This window comes from Macaca fascicularis, chromosome 14, assembly GCF_037993035.2.
Source record: "Macaca fascicularis isolate 582-1 chromosome 14, T2T-MFA8v1.1".
Taxonomy (NCBI): Eukaryota; Metazoa; Chordata; class Mammalia; order Primates; family Cercopithecidae; genus Macaca; species Macaca fascicularis.
In genome coordinates this window covers 127,671,686-127,694,853 of record NC_088388.1, presented here as the reverse complement: position 1 = coordinate 127,694,853, position 23,168 = coordinate 127,671,686, and the positions used below count along the sequence as shown (strand labels likewise).

Sequence of the window (23,168 nt, the reverse complement as noted above, 5' to 3'; positions counted from 1 at the left end):
TGTTGTTTTGGGGTAGAGAGTTCTGTAGACTTAGGAACCAAAAACAAAACCACATAATTATCTCAACAGATGCAGAAAAGGCCTTTGATAAAATTCAACATCCCTTCATGTTAAAAACTCTCAATAAACTAGATACTGATGGGACATATTTCAAAACAATAAGAGCCAGTATCATATTGAACCCACAGCCAGTATCATATTGAATGTACAAAAGATGGAAGCATTCTCTTTGAAAACCAGTACAAGACAATGGTGCCCTCTCTAACCACTCCTATTCAACATAGTATTGGAAGTTCTGGCCAGGGAAGTCAGGCAAGAGAAAGAAATAAAGATTATTCAGATAGGAAGAGAGGAAGTCAAGTTGTCCCTGTTTGCAGATGACATGATTTTATATTTAGAAAACCCAGTCATCTTAGCCCAAAAGCTCCTTGAACTGATAAGGAGCTTCAGCAGTCTCAGGATACAAAATGAATGTGTAAAAATCCCAAGCATTCCTTTATATCAACAATAGCCGAGCAGAGAGCCAAATCATGAATGAACTCCCATTCACAGTTGCTACAAAGAGAATAAAATACCTAGGAATACAGCTATCAAGGGATGTTAAGGGCCTCTTCAAGGAGAACTGCAAACCACTGCTCAAGGAAGTAAGAGATGACACAAATAAATAGAAAAACATGCTATCCTCATGGTTGGGAGGAATCAATATTGTGAAAATGACCATATTGCCCGAAGTAATTTATAGATTCAATGCTATTCGCATCAAACTACCATTGACATTCTTTACAGAATTAGAAAAAACTATTTTAAATTTCATATGAAATCAAAGAAGACTCCATATAGCCAAGACACTCCTAAGCAAAAAGAACAAAGCTGGAGGCATCACGCTACTTGACTTCAAACTATACTACAAGGCTACAGTAACCAAAACAGCAGGCTACCAAAACAGACATATAGACCAATGGAGCAGAGCAGAGACCTCAGCAATAACACCACACATCTACAACCCTCTGCTCTTCGACAAACCTGACAAAAAGAAACAATGGGGAAAAGATCTCCTATTCAGTAAATGGTGTGGGGAAAACTGGCTAGCCCTATACAGAAAACTGAACCTAGACCCCTTCCTTTCACCTTATATAAAAATTAACTGAAGATGGATTAAAGACTTAAAGGTAAAACCCCAAACCATAGAAGAAAACCTAAGCAGTACCATTCAGGACATAGGCATGGACAAAGACTTCATAACAAAAACGCCAAAAACAATTGCAATAAAAGCCAAAATTGACAAATGGAATCTAATTAAACTAAATACCTTCTCCACAGCAAAAGAAACTATCATCAGAGTGAACAGGCAACCTATAGAATAGGAGAAAATTTTTGCAATCTACCCCTCTGACAAAGGTCTAATATCCAGAATTTACAAGGAACTTCAAACATATTTACGAGAAAAAGACAACCCCATCAAAAAGTTGGCAAAGGATACGAACAGACACATCTCAAAGGAAGACATTTACGTGGCCAACAAACATATAAAAAAAGCTCAACATAACTGATCATCAGAGAAATGCAAATCAAAACCACAGTGAGACACCATCTCACACCAGTCAGAATGGCGATTATTAAAAAGTCAGGAAACAATAGATGCTGGTGAGGCTGTGGAGAAATAGAAACACTTTTACACTGTTGGTAGGAATGTAAATTAGTTCAATCCTTGTGGAAGACACTATGGCAATTCCTCAAGGATCTAGAACCAGAAATAACATTTGACCTAGCAATTCCATTACCCAAAGGAATATAAATCATTCTAATATAAAGGCACTTGCACACGTATGTTTATTGCAGCACTATTTACAACAGCAGAGACATGGAACCAACCCAAATGGCCATCAGTGATAGACTGGATAAAGAAAATGTGGTACAAATGTACCATGGAATACTATAAAGCCATAAAAAGGAATGAGATCATGTCCTTTTCAGGGACATGGACAAAGCTAGAAGCTGTTATCCTCAGCAAGCTAACATAGGAACAGAAAACCAAACACTGCATGTTCTCAGTCATAATTGGGAGTTGAACATTGAGGACAGATGGACACAGAGGGGAACAACACAGATCGGGGCCAGTTGGGGGGTGGAGGGTGAGGGGAGGGAACGTAGAGGACGAGTCAGCAGATGCAGCAAACCACCATGGCACATGTATACCTATGTAACAAACCTGCACGTTCTGCATATGTATCCTTTTTTTTTTTTTAAGAAGAAATTAGAAATTTTATATATATATTTCCCTTTAATAGTGTGGTCAATTACAGGGCTTGATTTTAGAACGTTAAATCAATTTGCATTTTGAACTAAAACTCATTCGGTCACTATCCTTTTTGTATATTACTGGGTTTGATTTTATATTTTGTTTAGGAGTTTTATAACTATGTTCATTGTATCAACCTATAATTTTCTCTTCTAGTAATGTCTAGCTTTTGCTGTAAAATCTGGCTTGGCCTTATAGGATAGATTGGGAAGTGTTCCTTTTATTTTTATACTTTGGAAGAATGTTTATACAATTGTTATTTTTTGCTTGTATGTTTAAAAGAATTCAGTGAATTCATTTGGGCTTGGAGTTTCTTTACAGATTAATTTTGTTTAATAGCTGTAGGACTGTACAAATTTTTTTGTTTATTGTTTCAGTTTTGGTGAATTGTGTTCTTCAGAGGATTTGTTCATTTCAATTAAATTCTCAACTACATTGCAGTAAAAATGTTCATAGTTAGCCTCAGAATCTTTCTTTCTTTCTTTCTTTGAGACAGAGCCGCACTCTGTGGCCCAGGCTGGAGTGCAGTGGCGCGATCTCGGCTCACTGCAAAGCTCCGCCTCCCGGGTTCATGCCATTCTCCTGCCTCAGTCTCCTGAGTAGCTGGGACTACAGGCGCCTGCCACCATGCCCGGCTAATTTTTTGTATTTTTAGTAGAGATGGGGTTTCACCGTGTTAGCCAGAATGGTCTCCATCTCCTGACCTCGTGATCACGCTTCAGCCTCCCAAAGTGCTGGGATTACAGCCGTGAGCCACCGCGCCCGGCCTGGCCTTAGAATCTTTTTAATGTTCACAGGCTTTCTGTTTATGGCTCCCTTTTTATTATCTCTATTGTAGATTCTCCATTTTTTTTATTGATCAGACTTCTAGGGATTGTTCATTTTATTAATCTTTTAAAGAATCAACCTTGGATTTTTCTTTTATACACTTACTCTCTATTTTATTGATTTGTTATTTAAACATTTTAAGATACTTTCATGAATTAATTTACTATTGTTTTTCTAGCTTCTTGTGATAGAAGCTTAGAAGTATTAATTTTTCAAGTTGTCTCATTTCCAATATGCATTTAGAGCTATGAATTTTGCTAAACACCTCTTTAGTTGTATCCCACACATTTTCATCTATTGTATTTTCATTATCATTCACATAAAAAGACTTTCTAATTTCCATTGTGATTTTTTGTATTTGATTTATGAGTTATTCAGTATTGTGTTTCTTAATTTCCAAACACTTAGAGGAATTTCTAGTTATCTTTCAGTCATTGATTTTTAGTGCAGTACTGTGGTGGTCACAAAATGTGATTCATTATTTAAATTTTTTGAATTTGTTGAGACTTGGTCTTCTAGCATTTAGTCTATTTGTAAATGTTTCATACACGCTTGAAAAGAATGTGAAAGAAAAAAAGAGTTTTGTAGTTGTTGGGTTTAGTGTCCTGTGTTAGGTTCACATTGGAAAATTGAATTGTTCAAGTCATATACTTATGGTTTTGTCTGCTTATTCTATCTTATTGAGAGAGAGTTGCTAAAGTCTGCAACTGTGATTGTGAATTTTATCTATTTTTTAGTTCTTTCAACTTTATGTATTTTGAAGCTGTGTTATTTTTTGCATACAAATTTTGTTTACAGTTTATTGCATATAAATTATGTTAACCAGTTAATTTGATGCTTTTATGAAACGTCCCCCTTTATCTCTAGTAATACCTTGTGCCTAAGGTCTACTTTGCCTGATGTAATATAACTACACTAGCCTTGTTTGGCTAGTGTTTACATGGTATCAATTTTTGTAATTCTTCCATTTTCTACCTTTTGGTGTTGTTATATTTAAAGTATGTCTCTTAGGATATAGTTGTTGCTTTTTATTTTGAGACAAGTTCCTGCTCTGTCACCCAGGCTGGAGTACAGTGGTGTGAACACGGCTCACTGCAGCGTTGACCTCCTGGGCTCAGGTGATCCTCTTACCTCAGCCTGTGGATTTGCTGGGACCACAGGTGTACACCATTTCACCTGGCTAATTTTTTTTTTTTACTATAAGTTCTAGGGTGCATGTGCACAACGTGCAGGTTTGTTACCTATGTATACATGTGCCGTGTTGGTGTGCTGCACCCATTAACTTGTCATTCACATTAGGTATATCTCCTAATGCTATCCCTCCCCACTCCCCCCACCCCACGACAGGCCCTGGTGTGTGATGTTACCCTTCCTGTGTCCGAGTGTTCTCATTGTTCAGTTCTCACCTATGAGTGAGAACATGCGGTGTCTGGTTTTTTGTCCTTGCAATAGTTTGCTGAGAATGATGGTTTCCAGCTTCATCCATGTCCCTACAAATGACATGAACTCATCCTTTTTTATGGCTGCATAGTATTCCATGGTGTATATGTGCCACATTTTCTTAATCCAGTCTATCATTGATGGAAATTTGGGTTGGTTCCAAGTCTTTGCTATTGTCAATAGTGCCACAATAAACATACATGTGCATGTGTCTTTATAGCAGCATGATTTAAAGTCCTTTGGGTATATACCCAGTAATGGGATGGCTAGGTCAAACGGTATTTCTGGTTCTAGATCCTTGAGGAATCGCCACACTGTCTTCCACAATGGTTGTACTAGTTTACAGTCCCACCAACAGTGTAAAAGTGTTCCTATTTCTCCACATCCTCTCCAGCACCTGTTGTTTCCTGACTTTTTAATGATCGCCATTCTAACTGGTGTGAGTGGTACCTCATTGTGGTTTTGATTTGCATTTCTCTGATGGTCACCTGGCTAATTTTTGTATATATATATATTTTTTACAGATGGGGTCCCACTGTCTTGCCCAGTCTGGTCTTGAACTCCTGGGCACAAGTAATTTGCCCATCTTGGCCTCCTGAAGTGCTAGGATTATAGGCATGAGCCACTGCACCCAGCAGTTGTTGGTTTTTAAATCCATTCTTATAGTCTTTGTATTTTAATAGGGATCTTCAAGTCCATTTACTTTTTTTAATTAATAGAAATCACATGCCATGTGATTCACTTTTAAAGTGTACAATTTAGTGGTTTTTAATATATTCACAAAGTTATACGAAAACCACCATTATCTAATTCTAGAACATTTGAGAAAGAAATCCCTTACCTGTTAGTAGAATTCTCCATGTCTCCATCTCCCCAGCCTCTGGAAACAACTAATACACTTTTTATCTCTATGGGCTTGACTATTCTGAAAATTTCATATATAGAGAATTATATGATTTGTGGTCTTTTGCAACTGACATTTTATTTAGGATAATGTTTTCAATGTTTATCCCTGTGGTAGCATGAATCAGCACTTCATTCTTTTTTAATGACTGAAACATATTTTATTTTGTGTACCTAGTGCATTTTGTTTATTTATCTTTCAGTTGCTGGGCATTTGGATTGTCCCTGCTTTTTGGCTATTATGAATAATATTGCTATGAATATTCATGTACAAGTTCTTGGTAGACGTATTTTTATTTCTCTTGATTAAATACCAAGAGTAGAATTGCTTGGTCATTTGGTAATTCTCTGTTTAACATTTTGAGAAACTGCCAGTCTTTTCCACAGTGGCTGTGCCATTTTACATTCCTTCCAATAATGAATGAGAGGTCTGATTTCTCCATATCTTTTCCAGCTAGTCTGCTTGCTTTCCAAATTATTAATGTGCTTGGATTTAAGTTTACCATTTTAATATTTGTTTTTATTTGCCTTGTTTTATTTCTTATCTTATTCTTTATTTCCTGCCTTCTCTTAGATTAATATGTATGTTTTATTATTTTTTATTTTTCAAAATTCTTTTCCTTTTCCTCTATCAGCTTTTTAGTTATACATTTATTTCTCATTCTTTTAGTGCTCACTATAGAGACTGCAACATATATCTTTGACTTATTTAGTCTTCCATAAAATAGAACTTTTTTCACTTCTTAACCAATAGAGAAATCCTAAACTGTTTGACTGAATGTACATTTCTTATCCTTTGTTTTTAATGTTTATATATTGTAAACTTCATAAGACATTATTTTATGTTTATATAGTATTTATATAGTATTTACTTATATTTCCCCGTTTTTGCCCTTTGTTCTTTTCATGTGTTTCTGCAGTTTTTGAATCAGTTTTCTTCAATTAGGAATTCTCTTTACTATTTCTTTTATTGAAGGTCTCTTGGTGGTAACTTTCTTCAGCTTTCATTTGTAAATAATTTGTTTTACCCGCTTTCAAGATGGTTACTTTGGTGAGGTAGAAGATTCTAGGTTGGAAGTATTTTTCTTTTAGCACACTGAAGGTTCATTGCATTGTTTTCTTTTCCATTGAAATGTCTTCTCACATTGGTATTGCTTCTTGGAAGTCAACTTTAAAAAATTCTCTGGCTGCTTTTAAGAATTTCTCTTTGTGTTTGTTTTTTAGCAGTTTGACTGTAATTTACCTATGGTTTTAATTTTTTAAAATTCTGCTTGAGATTTATAGAATTTCTTTGAATCCTTAGTTTGATGATTTCATCAGTTTTGAAAACTATTTAGTATTCATTTTCAAATATTGCTTTTGTCATATTCTCTTTTTTAAAAAAATTATCTCCCTTATCTCTGTCATCAATTTAGACATATTTGAGATCTTTTTTTTAAATCAAGTCTCTTATCCTTTATATTATTTTGTGTGTTTTCTGTTCCTTTTTTCTCTGTGTTCTTCAATGTGGATATTTTCTACTGAACTACGTTCCAGTTCACTAACCCTCTCTTTAGCAATGTTTATTGTTCCACTAAATTTGTCTAGTTAGTTCTTAATTTCAGATACTGTATTTTTCAGTTTTAGAATAAACATTTCATTGTATGGTTTCCAATTCTCTGTTGAAATTCATCATTTCTCTCCTATTTTTTACTTTCATTCAATTGAACATATAAATCATAAATATTTTTAACAACTTGATAAAAACTTATCTAAATTCTTATGTATCCCTCTTCTCCCCATACTGTGTTCCAGAAAAGTAACTGCTTGTCATCCATCTAATCTCAGAGAGGCTTGTGTTTCCATAGTGTGTAAACTAGTTGGTTGCCCTGAGACCTGAGTTTTCTGTTGTGTCCTAGAGAAGTTAGGATTTCCAGATAATCTATTTTTTTTTATTTATTAATACTAGGCTAGGAGTGATGCTGTTTACAGCTTTCTGCATCATAGGCAGAAAATCACAAATGCCATTTGAAAGTCTCTTTCTGATAATGCTAAGATCTGAATGAAATGTGAGTCTTTCTGGTTTGACTTTTTTTCCTCAATTTTCACTAGTTCTTGTTTTTTTTTGAGTGTGCCTCATAATGTTTATTGGATACTAGATAATGTGGATGAAAGATCTGCAGAGAGTCTGGAGAATGTTTTTTCCTCCAAAGACAGTTAATTTTCCTTCCCGTGCTTCTGATTCTGTTAAGGCTTGGTTTGGGGCTTTGTTAGAATTTTTCTATTGCTATTTTGTCCATACTCTTAAGGCGTGGCTTTTTTAGAGTCACATCTAAGAGCTCAGGGATTTTTCAGTGCTCCTCCATCTTGGCAGTGCTTGCTTGCCAGTCCATCTCCTCAACATTAATGGGCTGCTAAAACATCTACTTGCCTCTTTACTTGGTTTGGTTTGTTTTGGGTTTCTTGGCATCCTGTCCTACATATTTGTAAGCTTAGGAATCAGTTAATAATTTGAGGTGAATTTTACTGTAGATTTCTGGGCTCTTTCTTTTTAGGTCTTTTTTGGGGGTATTTTGCCTCCGGAATTCCTCCCTGCTTTGGTAATCCCAGCCTCCAACCTCTGCCTTCTCATCCCACTAAGATTGCAGTTATTATCTTGGTCTCTATTTCCCATGATTGATTTGAAAAATTATCTTATACAAAAAGAAGGATTAAATGTGGAATTTGCTTGATTGGGCTTTCCTTCTCTCAAAGTTTGTAGCCCTGGAAGTCCCATCTGTATTGGCTGCTTTCTGTTGCCTTCAGATAAGTTGTTTTATATGTTTTGCCCAGCATTCATAGTTGTTCTCATTGAAAATGCTTATTTGTTGCACTCTGCTCCATTGATTGGAACCAGAAATACCGTGTCTCTTGTTTTTTCTGAAATGATACCAATGCTTAGCACAGTTCTGTAAATATTGATTCAGAGTAACTAATTGTTGTTGCAAATCTTTTCAAGGTTCAAATTGTGTTGAACTGATAAAAATCAGTTTTTATATAATAACCATGGACCATAAAGGTTAACTAGCTATAAACCTTATTTTATCTTCTGGAATAAAAGCAGGTGTTTGGTACATTAGGAGAGACCTCTGAAAGCCAGAGTAGAAATAAAGGATCACTGCTATTCACTTAAGCTCTTTTAGCTAAACTTCAAATCTGACTCGTAGTTTTTCTGCTCTTTCAGTTGTGATCATTGGAAGGCTTTCATAGAATTGGAAATTCTTATCTGAATCTTTCATGTTTTGATCTCTAGGAAGATGAAGTCCTCAGTACATTCTGAAGAAGATGATTTTGTTCCAGAGCTACATAGAAATGTACACCCTCGAGAGCGGCCTGATTGGGAAGAAACTCTTAGCGCAATGGTAAATCAGTTTTATACAATTGTTCATATATACATGTATATGTATATATAGCACTTATATAAGGGAAAGGAACTGAGGACACATTACACAAATTTTGTTGCTTTGTTCATTTATTCAGGAAATGTTTATTGAGCGAATACTGTATATTTGGCACTGTTGTAGAGTCTGTGGGCAGAGTAATAGGGTTACAGAGTGGTAAAAATACAGTGTGAAAGGATAGGTGCTAATTATATATAGTAGTCACAGATGGCCTCTGTGGGAAGATGAGGTTTGATCAAAGACCTGAAGGAGGTGAGGGAGCGAGTAGTGTGTTTATCTGAAAACACATCATTTTAGGCAATGGAAGAACAAGTTACAGGCTGTGGCATAGGATTAGAGAACAAGTTGGAAGACACACAAATAGCATAGTGTGGCTGAAACTGGATGAGAAAGAAATGAGGTCAGAGAAGTGGTTTGGGTGGGTGGAAAGCAGATCATGCAGTTTCTTGTACTTTATTGATGGAGACTTTGGCTTTTTATGCTGAGTGAGATGAGAAACCATTGGAGGATTTTTGGCTGAGCAGTGACACAGTCTGACTTAAAATGTTAAGTCTCAGGTTACTGTGAGTAGGAGGAGGCAAAAGAGGAAGTAAAGAGAATTTGTGTGTTATAATTAATAGGTAAATAGTGATGGTAGCTTGAACCAGGACGATAGCACATATGGTGAGAATTGGTTAGATGCTATAGTTTTACTGATAAAGCCAGCCGTTTTGTCAATGAATGGGTAATAAGAGTATGAGATAAAGATGTATTAAGAATGGCTTCAAGTTTTTTGACTTCATCCACCTGAAGGATGGAATTTATAGTACTGAGATGCTGGAAAAGAAGTTTTTGTTGGGGGATAGATGGAAAAATCAGCAGTGTAGTTTTTCACATGATACATTTTAGATACTCATTTAGTTTATTAAAACTTTTTGTAACAGGTCTATTCATAAGAATGAAGAAGTTCTTCTTTTGTGGGAGAGGACGTTTTACTTAACTGGTTAAGAGTCAGCGTTCTCTGTCAAAATAAAATGCAAATGTTCATCTATCAGTTCTGATCTGTAATGATATTTTACTTATTTCATTTTTGAAAATGTCTTTCACTCAAATAGGCACAGCAAATACTGACATAAATTCACAAACATTTTAATTGAACATATTTGTCACTAAGAAGGCATTTATAGAGTTCTGTTAGATTCTCTTCTTGATACTTGCCTTTTAGTATGTTATTACATTTTCTATTAGTCAATTCCAATTAAAGATTAGGTGGAAGTTCTCAGTTGCACAGTTGAATGGAATCTGCAGTATGGAAATTTACTTTGCATTTACATGTGATCTGAAAAACCCTACTGGACCTGTAGTTTGAGCTCAGAAAAAAATATTCACTACCCATTTGTATGGGAATGGCAATCTCCCTTCTTGTTTTAATATTTGATAGTTTGGGATGCATGGACAGTAGCTTGTGATTACTTGTGATTCTCAAAATACTAGTCGTCATTAAGATGACTTTATTGTCAGTGTTTCTTGTATATAAGCTATGTTTCTCTTGTAATTGTACATTAAGTTCGCCAAGAAATATCATCAAGTCTGCAGTAAAAACTAATTAGCAAAGTCATTTAGTGTTCCATAGTAGATGTCAAAAATAGGTATATCTAAAGCCTTTTTGTATTCTACACATATTTTTACCAAAATTGGTTATAATGTATCTTAGCAGATTCCACTTCAGGTTGTACTGAATTAATGTTTGCTCAAGTTAGGTGAGAATATTCTTGCCTGTAGTTGTCCCATGCAGACTGTTCATAGGAGCTAATTCTTCACCCACTTCACACTCAATATTGACTCCTCAACAACAATAGCAATATTGATTCCATTTTTTGACTTATCAAGAGTCAAGGAAAACCACTTAAAATCATTTGCCTTGTTTTTTAAGTGACTGTTGATTTGCTTCCAATGTCCTCAACTTTTAAAAAATATTATTATTATGTGTAATTTATTTTAGATTTTTAAAATGATACTTTTAAGTTCTGGAGTACATGTGCAGAACATGCAGGTTTGTTACATAGGTATACATGTTCCATGGTGGTTTGCTGCACCCATCAACCTGTCATCTTCATTAGGTATTTCTCCTAATGCTATCCTTTCCTTAGCCCCCAACCCTGCAACAGGCCCCGGTGTGTGATGTTCCCCTCACTATGTCCATGTGTTCTCATTGTTCAACTCCCACTTATGAGTGAGAACATGCAGTGTTTGGTTTTCTGTTCCTATGTTACTTTGCTGAGAATGATGGTTTCTAGCATCATCCATATCCCTGCAAAGGACATGAACTCATCCTTTTTTATGGTTGAACAGTATTCCATGGTGTATATGTGCCACATTTTTTTATCCAGTCTATCATTGATGGGCATTTGGGTTGGTTCCAAGTCTTTGCTATTGTGAACAGTGTTGCAGTAAGCATATGTGTGCATTTGTCTTTATAGCAGAATGATTTATAATCCTTTGGGTATATACTCAGTAATGGGATTGCTGAGTTAAATGGTATTTCTGTTTCTAGATCCTTGAGGAGTCGCCACACTGTCTTCCACAATGCTTGAACTAATTTACACTCCCACCAACAGTGTAAAAGTGTTCCTATTTCTCCACATCCTTTCCAGCATCTGTTGTTTCCTGACTTTTTAATGATTGCCATTCTAACTAGCGTGAGGTGGTATCTCATTGTGGTTTTGATTTGCATTTCTCTAATGACCAGTGATGATGAGCTTTTTTCATGTTTGCTGGCCGCATAAATGTCTTCTTTTGAGAAGTGTCTGTTCATATCCTTCGCTTTTTGATGGGCTTTTTTTTTTTTTTCTTGTAAATTTGTTTAAGTTCCTTGTAGATTCTGGATATTAGCCCTTTGTCAGATAGATTGCAAAAATTTTCTCCATTTCTGTAGGTTACCTGTTCACTCTGATGATAGTTTCTTTTGCTGTGGAGAAGGTCTTTAGTTAAATTAGATCCCATTTGTCAATTTTGGCTTTTTTTGCCTTTGCTTTTGGTGTTTTAGTCATGAAGTCTTTGCACATGCCTATGTCCTGAATGGTATTGCCTAGGTTTTCTTCTAGAGTTTTTATGGTTTTAGATCTTATGTTTAAGTCTTTAATTCATTTTGAGTTAATTTTTGTATAAGGTGTGAGGAAGGGGTCCAGTTTCAATTTTTTGCATATGGGTAGCCAGTTTTCGCAGCACCATTTATTAAATAGGGAATCCTTTCCCTATTGCTTTTGTCAGGTTTGTCAAAGATCAGAGGGTTGTGGGTGTGTAGCATTATTTGAGGCTTCTGTTCTGTTCCATTGGTCTATATATCTGTTTTGGCACCAGTACCATGCTCTTTTGGTTACTCTAGCCTTGGAGTATAGTTTGAAGTCAGGTAGTGTGATGCCTCCAACTTTGTTCTTTTTGCTTAGGATTATCTTGGCTATACCGGCTCTTTTTTTGGTTCCATATTAAATTTAAAGTAGTTTTTTCTAATTCTGTGAAGACAGTCAGTGGTAGCTTGATGGGGGATAGCATTAAATCTATAAATTACTTTGGGCAGTATGGCCATTTTCACAATACTGATTCTTCCTATCCATGAGCGTGGAATGTTTTTCCATTTGTTTGTGTCATCTCTTATTTCATTAAGCAGTGGTTTGTAGTTCTCCTTGAAGAAGTCCTTCATATCCCTTGTAAGTATTTTATTCTCGTTGTAGGTATTTTATTCTCATAGTATCGTCATCCTAGGTATTTTATCATCCTAGGTATTTTATTCTCTTTTAGCCATTGTGAGTGGGAGTTCATTCATGATTTGGCTCTCTGTTTGTCTGTTATTGGTGTATAGGAATGCTTGTGATTTTTGCACATTGATTTTGTATCCTGAGACTTCGCTGAAGTTGCTGATCAGTTTAAGGAGATTTTGGGTTGAGATGATGGGGTTTTTCAAAATATACAGTCACGTCATCTGCAAACAGAGACAGTTTGACCTCCTCTCTTCCTATTTGAATACCCTTTATTTCTTTCCCTTGCCTGATATCCCTGGCCAGAATTTCTAGTACTGTGTTGAATAGGAGTGATGAGGGAGGGCATCCTTGTCTTTTGCCGGTTTTCAACGGGAATGCTTCCAGCTTTTGCCCATTCAGTATGATACTGGCTGTGGGTTTGTCATAAATAGCTCTTATTATTTTGAGATATGTTCCATCAATACCTAGTTTATTGAGAGTTTTTAGCGTGAAAGGGTGTTGAATTTTATCGAAGGTATTTTCCGCATCTGTTGAGATAATTGTGGTTTTTGTCATTGGTTCTATTTATGTCATTGGTTCTGTTTTGTTATTGGTTCTGTTGCGATGGATTATGCTTATTGATTTGCATATGTTGAACCATCCTTGTATCGCAGGGTTGAAGCCGACTTGATCATGGTGGATAAGCTTTTCGATGTGCTCCTGGATTCGGTTTGCCAGTATTTTATTGAGGATTTTTGCATTGATGTTCATCAGGGATATTGGCCTGAAATTTTCTTTTTTTGTTGTGTCTCTGCCAGGTTTTGGTATCAGGATAATGCTGGGCTCATAAAATGAGTTAAGGACGAGTCCTTCTTTTTCAGTTGTTTGGAATAGTTTCAGAAGGAATGGTACCAGCTTCTCTTTGTACCTCTAGTAGAATTTGGCTGTGAATCCCATCTGGTCCTGGGCTTTTTTTTTTTTTGGTTGGTAGGCTATTAATTACTGCCTCAATTTCAGAACTTGTTATTGGTCTATTCAGGGATTCGACTTCTTCCTGGTTTAGTCTTGGGAAGGTGTATGTGTCCAGGAATCTATCCATTTCTTCTCGATTTTCTAGTTTATTTGTGTAGAGGTGTTTATAGTATTCTCTGATTGTAGTTTGTATTTCTGTGAGATCAGTGGTAATATCCGCTTTATTATTTTTTATTGTGTCTATTTTATTCTTCTCTCTTTTCTTCTTTATTAGACTGGCTAGCAGTCTATCCATTTTGTTAATCTTTTCAAGAAACTAGCTCCTGGATTCATTGATTTTTTTAAAGAGTTTTTTGTGTCTCTCTCCTTCAGTTCTGCTCCTGTCTTACTTATTTCTTGTCTTCTATTAGATCTTGAATTTGTTTGCTCTTGCTTCTCTAGTTCTCTTAACTGATGTTAGGCTACCAATTTTAGATTTTTCCCACTTTCTCCTGTGGTCATTAATGCTATAAAGTTCCCTCTAAACACTGCTTTAACTTGTCCCAGAGATTCTGGTACGTTGTGTCTTTGTTCTCATTGGTTTCAAAGAACTTATTTCTGCCTTAATTGTGTTATTTACCCAGTAGTCATTCAGGTGCAGTTTGTTCATTTTCCATGTAGTTGTGGGGTTTTGAGTGAGTTTCTTAATCCTCAGTTTTATTTTGATTGCCTGTTGTCTGAGAGACTGTTATGATTTCCATTCCTTTGCATTTGCTGAGGAGTGTTTTACTTCCAGTTATGTGGTCAATTTTAGAATAAATGCGATATGGGTGCTGACAAGAATGTATAGTCTGTTGATTTGGGGGTGGAGAGTTCTGTACATGTCCATTAGGTCCATTTCGTCCAGAGCTGATTTCAAGTCCTGAATATCCTTGTTAATTTTCTGTCTTGTTGATCTGTCTAACATTGACAGTGGGGTGTTAACGTCTCCCACTATTATTGTGTAGGAGTCTAAGTCTCTTTGTAGGTCTCTAAAGACTTGCTTTATGCATCTGATGCTCCTGGGGTTTATGTGTGGACGTCCTTTTTGTTGATGTTGATGTTGATGCTATTCCTTTCTGTTTGTTAGTTTTCCTTCTAATAGCGAGGTCCCTCTGCTGCAGGTTTGCTGGAGTTTTCTGTAGGTCCACTACAGACCCTGTTTGCCTGGGTATCACCAGCAGAGACTGCAGAACATCAGAGATTGCTGCGTATTCCTTTCTCTGGAAGCTTCGTCCCAGAGGGGCATCTGCCAGATGCCAGCTAGAGCTCTCCTACATGAGGTGTCTGTCGACCACTGTTGGGAGGTATTTCCCAGTCAGGAGGCATGGGGTTCAGGAACTCACTTGAGGAGGCAGTCTGTCCCTTAGCAGAGCTCCAGCGCTGTGCTGGGAGATCCGCTGCTCTCTTCAGAGTCAGCAGGCAGGAACGTCTGATGAAGCTGCGCCCACAGCCCCACCTTCTCCCAGGTACTGTGTCCCAGGGAGATGGGAGTTTTATCTATAAGCCCCTGACTGGAACTGCTGCCTTTCTTTTGGACATGTCCTGCCTAGAGAGGCAGTCTGGCTACAGTGGCTTTGTGGCTCTGTGGTTGGCTCTGCCCAGTCCCAACTTCCTGGTGGCTTTGTTTACACTGTGAGGGGTAACTGCCTATTCAAGCCTCAGTAATGGTGGACGCCTCTCCCCCTACCAAGCTCGAGCATCCCAGGTCGACTTCAGACTGCTCTGCTGGCAGCGAGAATTTCAAGGCAGTGGATCTTAGCTTGCTGGGCTCCTTGGGAGTGGGATTGGCTAAGCTAGACCACTTGGCTCCCTGGCTTTAGCCCCCTTTCCAGGGGAGGGAATGGTTCTGTCTTGCTGGCATTCCAGACGCCACTGGGGTATGAAAAAGATACTCCTGCAGCTAGCTTGGTGTCTGCCCAAATGGCTGCCCAGTTTTGTGCTTGAAACCAAGGCCCTGGTGGCATAATCACCTGAGGGAATCTCCTGACCTGCAGGTTGTGAAGACCGTGTGAAAAGCATAGTATCTGGGTCGGAATGCACCCTTTCTCACGGCCCAGTCCCTCACGTCTTCCCTTGGCTAAGGGAGGGAATTCCCTGGCCCGTTGCCCCTCCCAGGTGAGGCGATGCCCCAGTCTGCTTCAGCTCGCTCTCCGTGGGCTGCACTCACTGTCTAAACCAGTCCCAGTGGGATGGGTCGGGTCCTGCAGTTGTAAATGCAGAGATCACCCGCCTTCTGCATTGATCTCACTGGAAGCTGCAGACTGGAGCTGTTCCTATTCGGCCATGTTGCCAGCCACCTGCCAGTGTCCTCAATCAACTCTTTAAGCAACTATTCTCACCAGTAGGTTTAAACCAATTTGTTTTTTCCGACACATTTCTTTCCCTGCTGCAATCAAATATGATTTGATAAACTCACCATTGGTAAATGACTTTCCTTGCTTGCTGATAAATGAACTACTAGGAAATGTACTTAGGTTGTAATCTTGTTCTTTTTGTGAAGAAATTCTGTGTGGTGATGTACTCGGTTTTAGAATTTTCTAATTTTTCGGAGTGTTACTTTCCTGTGAGTTGAGAATATTGTGATGAGTGCATAGTTTGGTAATGTCAATGTATATTCCATTATTTTAGCACAGATATGGTGTCATTGTATGATAAACACAGTGTTTTGCAATCTAATTTGATAACAAAATAATAGATATTCACCTGTGCCTTAAAAGTATGACACTCAAAATATACCTCTCTCTTTTCTTATTTTTGTTCCTATGTATATGTATTGGTAATTTAAAAAAATGTGGTATGATAATACACGTGGAAATTGAAATGCTGTTCCGTTATAATTTGATAATGTGATTTATAGTGTGCCACGCAGCAGTGGGAATTGATAGGAGAGCCACATATCGTCTTTTTTGCAGCTATTCACCTCTGCCATTGTATTGTGTAAACAGCTGTAAATAATCCGTAACAAATGAGTGTGACAGTGTTCCAATAAAACTTTATTTCTGTATACCAATGTTTGAGTTCCATGTAGTTTTCAAATGTCAATAGTCATTCTGTTTTTTGACTTTTCCCCCAAACATTTACAAATGTGAAAAGTACTGTTAGCTCAAGGGGTTATACAAAATAGGTGATGGACTGGATTGACTCTTGATTTTCAGCTCCTTATCATGCAATTTTTTAAAAAAAATTTATTTCAGTAGTTTTTGGGGAACAAGTGGCTTTTAATTACATGGGTAAGTTATTTAGTGGTTGTTTCTGAGATTTTGGTGCACCTGTCACCCTAGCAGTGTACATTGTACCCGATGTATAGTCTTTTATTCCTCACTCACCTCCCACCCTTGCCCTCCAGTGCCAAAGTCCATTATGTCAGTCTTATGCCTTTGCATCCTCATAGCTTAGCTCCCACTTATAAGTAAGAACATAACGATACTTGGTGTTCCATTCTTGAGTTACTTCACTTAAAATAATGGTCTCCAAATCCATCCAGGTTGCTCCGGATGCCATTATTTCATTCCTTTTTGTGAATGAGTAGTATTCTGTAGTGTATATATACCACGTTTTCTTTATCTACTCATTGGTCGAGGACCAGTTAGGCTGGTTCCATATTTTTGCTGTTGTGAATTGTGCTGCAATAAACATGCGCATGCAAGTGTCTTTTTCATATAATGACTTCTTTTCCTCTGGGTAGAGATCCCCAGGTGGAACTGCTGGATCATATGGTAGTTCTGCTTTCAGTTCTTTAGGGAATCTCCATACCATTTTCCATAACGGTTGTACTAGTTTACATTCCCACCAGCAGCATAAAAGTGTTCCCTTTTCACCACATCCATGCCAACATCTATTATTTTTTTATTTTTAAATTATGGCTATTGTTGCAGAAGATGGTATCTCAGTGTAATTTTAATTTGTATTTCCCTGATAATTAGTAATGTGGAGCATTTTTTCATGTGTTTGTTGGCCATTTATCTATCTTCTTTTGAGAACTGTCTATTCATGTTCTTTGCCCATTTTGTGATGGGATTGTTTGCTTTTTTTCTTGCTGATTTGTTTGAGTTCTTTGTGGATTCTGGATATTAGTTCTTTGTCAGATGCATTATTTGTGAATATTTTCACCCATTCTGTGGGTTGTCTGTTTTCTCTGGTGATTATTTCTCTTGCTGCAGAGAAGCTTTTTAGTTTAATTAGGTCCTGTCTATTAATTTTTGTTTTTGTTGCATTTGCTTTTGGGTTCTTGGTCTTGAACTCTTTGCCTAAGCCAATGTCTAGAAGAGTTTTTCTGATATTATCTTCTAAATTTTTATGGTTTCAGGTCTTAGACTTAAGTTTGATCCATCTTGACTTGATGTTTGTATATGGTAAGAGATGGGGATCCAGTTTCATTCTTCTACATTTGGCTTGCCAATTACCCCAACACTATTTGTTGAATAGGGTATTATGTTTTTGTTTACTTTGTCCAAGATCAGTTGGCTATAAGTATTTGGCTTTATTTCTGGGTTCTTTATTCTGTTCCATTGGTCTGCATGCCTGTTTTTGATATCAGTACCATACTGTTTTTGTAACTATAACCTTGTAGTATAATTTGAAGTTGAGTAATGTGATGCCTCCATGTTTGTTCTTTTTGCTTAGTCTTGCTTTGTCTATGTGGGCTCTTTTTTGGTTCCATATGAATTTTAGAATTGTTTTTTGTAGTTTTGTGAAGAATGATGTTGGTATTTTGATGGGAATTGCACTGAATCTGTAGACTGCTTTTGGCAGTATGGTCATTTTCACAATATTGATTCTACCCATCCATGAACATGGGATGTGTTTCCATTTGTTTGTGTCATCAGTGATTTTTTCAGCAGTGTTTTGCAGTTTTCCTTGTAGAGATAGTTCATCTCCTTGGTTAGGTATATTCCAAAGTTTTTTTTTTTTTTTTTTTTGGCAGCTGTTGTAAAAGGGATCGAGTTCTTGATTTGATTCTCAGCTTTGCTGCTGTTGTTGTACAGCAGTGCTACAAATTTGTGTATATTAATTTTGTTTTCTGAAACTTTACTGAATTCATTTATCAAATCTGGGAGTTTTTTAGATGAGTAATTAGGGTTTTCTAGGTATACGATCATATCATCAGCAAACAGTGACAGTTTGACTTCCTCTTTACTGATTTGGATGCCTTTATTTCATTATCTTGTCTGATCTGGTTATGACTTGTAGTGCTATGTTGAATAGAAGTGGTGAAAGTGGGCATCCTTATCTTGTTTCAGTTCTCAGGGTCAATGCTTTCAGCTTGTCCCCATTCAGTACAGTGTTGGTTGTGGGTTTATCATAGTTGGCTTTTATTATCTTGAGGTATGTCCCTTTTGTGCCAGTTTTGCTGAGGGTTTTAATCATAAAGGGATACTGACTTTTGTCAAATTCTTGTTCTGTGTTTATTGAGATGATCATATGATTTTTTCTTTTAAATTCTGTTTATGTGGTATATCACATTTATTGATTTGCATGTGTTCAACCATCTGTGCATTCCTGCTGTGAAACCCACTTGGTCATGCTGTATTATCTTTTTGATATTCTGTTGGATTTGGTTAGCTAGTATTTTGTTGAGGATTTTTGTATCTATGTTCCTCAGGGATACTGGCCTGTAGTTTTTTTTTTTTTTTTTTAATGTCCTTTCCTGGTTTTGGTATTTGGGTGATATTGACTTCATAGAATGACTTAGGGAGGATTTCCTCTTTCTCTGTCTTTTGGAATAGTTTCACTAAGATTGGTACCAATTCTTCTTTGAATGTCTTGCAGAATTCAGCTGTGAAAACATCTGGTCCTGGACTTCTTTTGTTGGCATTTTAAAAATTACTGTTTAAATCTCACTACTTGTTATTGGTCTGTTCAGAGTTTCTGTTTCTTCCTGGTTTAATCTAGGAGGGTTGTATATTTCCAGGAAGTTATCCATCTCCTCTAAGTTTTCTAGTTTGTGCACATAAAGGTGTTAATAGTAGCCTTGGATGATCTTTTGTATTTCTGTGTTATCGGTTGTATTATCTCCTGTTTCATTTCTAATAGACCTTATTTGGATCTTGCCTCCTCTTTTCTTGGTTAATCTTGCTAATGGTCTATCAATTTTGTTTGTTCTTTCAAAGAACCAGCTTTTGGCTTCATTTATCTTTTGTGTGGTTTTGTTGTTGTTTCCATTTCATTTAGTTCTGCTCTGATATGGGTTATTTCTTTTCTTCTGAGTTTGGGTTTGGTTTGTTCTTGTTTCTCTATTTCCTTGAGGTGTGACCTTAGATAGTCTGTTTTCACTCTTTTAGCCTTTTTGATGCGGACATTTAATGCTATGAACTTTTCTCTTTGCACCGTTTTTGCTGTATCCGAGTCTTTGACAGGTTATGTCAGTATTATCATTCAACTCAAAGAATTTTTAAATTTTCATGTTGATTTCATTGTTGCTTCAAAGATCATTGAAGAGCAGATTAATTTTCGTGTGTTTTTACAGTTTTGGGTGTTCCTTTTCGAGTTAATTTCCAGCTTTGTTTTACTGTGGGCTGAGAGGGTACTTGATATCATTTGGATTTTTCTTAAATTTGTAGAGACATGTGACCTATCATTGGTCTGTCTTGGAGAATGTCCCATATACTGATGAAAAGAATGTATATTCTGCAGTTGTTGGGTAGAATGTTCAGTAAATATCTGTTAAGTCCATTTGTTCTAGGGTTTAGTTTCAGTTTATTGTTTCTTTGTTGACTTTCTGTCTTGATGACCTTTGTAGTACTGTCAGTGGAATATTGAATTCCCCTGCTATTATTCTGTTGCCATCTATCTCATTTCTTAGGTCTAGTAGTAATTGTTTTATAAATTTGGGAGATCTAGTGTTAGGTGCATATATATTTAGGATTGTGATATTTTCTTATTGGATTGATCCTTTTATCATTATATAATGTCCCTCTTTGTCTTTTTTTTAATGTTTTTGCTTTAAAGTCTGTTCTTTCTGGTATAAAAATTGCTACTCCTCCTTGCATTTGGTTTTCATCTTTGTGGAATATCTTTTCCTACCCCTTTACCTTAAGTTTTTTTGAGTTGTTGTCTTAGGTGAGTCTCTTGAAGACAGCAAATAATTAGTTAGTGGAAATTTTTTTTTTTTTTAATTCATTCTGCCATTGTCTATCTTTTAAGTGAGCATTTAGGCCATTTACATTCACTGTTAGTATTGAGATGTGAGGTACTCTTCTATTCATCATGCTAATTGTTGCCTTAATATGTTGTTTTTCATTATGTTATTGTCTTATGGGCCCTGTGAAATTTATGCTTTAAGGACGTTCTATTTTGGTGTCTTTCACTGTTTAGTTTCAAGATCTAGAACTCTCTTTAGCATTTCTTGTAGTGCTGGCTTAGTAGTGGCGAATTACTTCAGGATATTTTTGTCTGAAAAATACTTTCTCTCTTCTTCTTTTATGAGGCTTAGTTTTGCCAGAGATAAAATGTGTGGCTGACAAATATTTTGTTTAAGGGAGCTAAAGATGGGAACCCAGTCTCTTCTCATTTACAAGGTTTCTTCTGACAAATCTGCTGGTAATCTGATAGGTTTTCTTTTACAGATTATTTGATGTTTTTATCTCACAGCGCTTAAGATTGTTTCGTGTTAAATTTACGCAGGTGATTTTTTTGTGGTGAATATTTCAGGTGTTCTTTGAGCTTTTTGTATTTAGGTGTCAACATCTCTAGGAAGGCCAAGGAAGTTTTCCTCAATTAACCTTACAAGTAAGTTTTCTAAACTTTTAGATTTCTCTTCTTCCTCAGGAACACCTATTTTTCTTAGGTTTGGCCATTTAACATAATCCCAAATTTCTTGGAGGCTTTGTTCATTTTTTTATTCTTTTTTTTTTTTTTTTTTGTCTTTGTCAGATTGGGTTAATTTGAAAGCCAAATGTTAATTTAGGTTAATTTTCTTCAAGCTCTGATCTTCTTTCTTCTCCTTGTTCTCATCTATTGTTGAAACTTCTCAGGGCATTATGTATTTCTCTAAGTGTGTCTTTCATTTCCAGAATTTGTGATTGTTTTTTCTTTATGATACCCATTTCTCTGGAGAATTTCCTATCTATATCCTGTATTTAAAAAAAAAATTTCTTTACATTGGCTTTCATATTTCTCTGGTATTTTCCTGATTAGCTTTACAATCAACCTTCTAATTTTTTTTTTCCTCTGGCAAATCAGAGATTTCTTCTAGGTGCAGATCCATTGTTGGGGAGCTGGTGTGATCTTTTGGTGGTGGTATAGAATCCTGTTGTGTCATATTCCCAGAACGACTTTTCTGGTTCCTTCTCACTTTGGTAGACTATTTCAGTGGAAAGGTGTGGAGCTCAAGGCTTACTGTTCAGATTTCCTTGTCCCATGGGGTGATCCCTTGATGTGGTATTCTCCCCCTTTTCTTGAGGATGGGACTTCCTGAGAGCTGGACTGCAGTGATTCTTACTTCTCTTCTGGGTCTAGCCACCCAGCAGGACTCTAGCACCAGGCTCTGCTTTGGTGCTAGGGAATGTCTGCAAAGAGTCCTGTGATGTGATCTGTCTTCAGGTCTCCCAGGCATGGATACCAGCACTTGCTTGGATGGAGGTGGCAGGGGAGTGAGGCAGACCCAGTCTTTGGCTGTAGATATGTTTAGCGTGCTGGCTTTCTCGAATGCTGGTTATGCTAGCAGTAAAGTTGTCAAATGGAGAGACTCAGGACCACTGGTTAGCCAGGATGTTGTGGGCAGTGGAATTAGCGATTGTCTTCTTCTTCCTAGTAGCAGGATTATTCTGTCCTAAGTTGCTCTTATGGCCCAAGTAGATTGACCTCCAGCCTGTAGGTGGTGCTTTCAAAAGAGCACCAGCTGTGGTAGTAGTAGGGGAATCTGTGCTTGCCCTATGTCGGCCAGGGTAAGGATTTTAGTTTGTCAGGTGATGGATGGGGCCATAAAGCCCCCAAGAGTTTCTATCTTTTGTGTTTGGCAACCATGGAAAATAGAGAAATACCATCAGGTTGGGGCTGGTTTAGGCAGGTCCACGCTTAGATTTTCCTTGGGTGAGGCTTGCTGTGGCCACTGTAGGGGATTGAGGGGGTGGTTCTCAGGCTAATGGGGTTATGTTCCAGAGGGGATTTTGGTTGCCTCTGTTGTTTCATACAGTTTTTCAGGGAAACGGGTGATAGCTGTAGCAAGAGGCCTTACCCAACTCCCTCATAGTTGGTGAGGCTGGCCTGGCTCCTGCAGTGCCTGGCTCAGAACTTGCCCCAGGCTGTGAGCTTTCCTGCTGAGAAAGCAAGCACCGCTTTCCTGCCTCGCCCCTCCCTGTCTGTCAGCGGTGGTTCCTGCACTTGTATCTGAAGCAATTCCTGTTTGCCCTCAGATTCTGCTGAAGGAAATTCACGCTCAGTCAGAATTACTACTTATTTCAGTTGGAAGCTTTCTTCGTGCTGTGACCCTCCCTAATTCTACTGGCTGCTGTCCCTGAAGGCCCCTGTGAGATATGGTCAGGGATGGCTTCCCTGGGCTTGAGCTGGAGACTGGGAGTGCATGCAAGGCACTTCCTCTCACTGCTGTTTCCACTTTTATGTTTTGCATGA

General features: G+C 37.3%; 1 protein-coding gene across 13 annotated transcripts in view; it reads left to right on the top strand.

Annotated features, from left to right (window-relative positions):
• ARHGAP32 (Rho GTPase activating protein 32) overlaps nucleotides 1-23,168 on the top strand; it is a 306,989-nt gene that overhangs the window by 99,957 nt on the left and 183,864 nt on the right. For 11 of the 13 annotated variants that reach the window (XM_045370763.2, XM_074015632.1, XM_045370762.2 and 8 more), the window contains exon 2: nucleotides 8,742-8,850. In XM_045370763.2, the coding sequence (XP_045226698.2) occupies nucleotides 8,746-8,850 (105 nt within the window). In that variant the 5' untranslated portion in view covers nucleotides 8,742-8,745. Of the gene's footprint in view, nucleotides 1-4,194; nucleotides 4,246-8,737; nucleotides 8,851-23,168 lie in introns of those variants that run through there. The other 2 variants (XM_065529226.2, XM_015435947.4) reach the window with 2 other exon arrangements.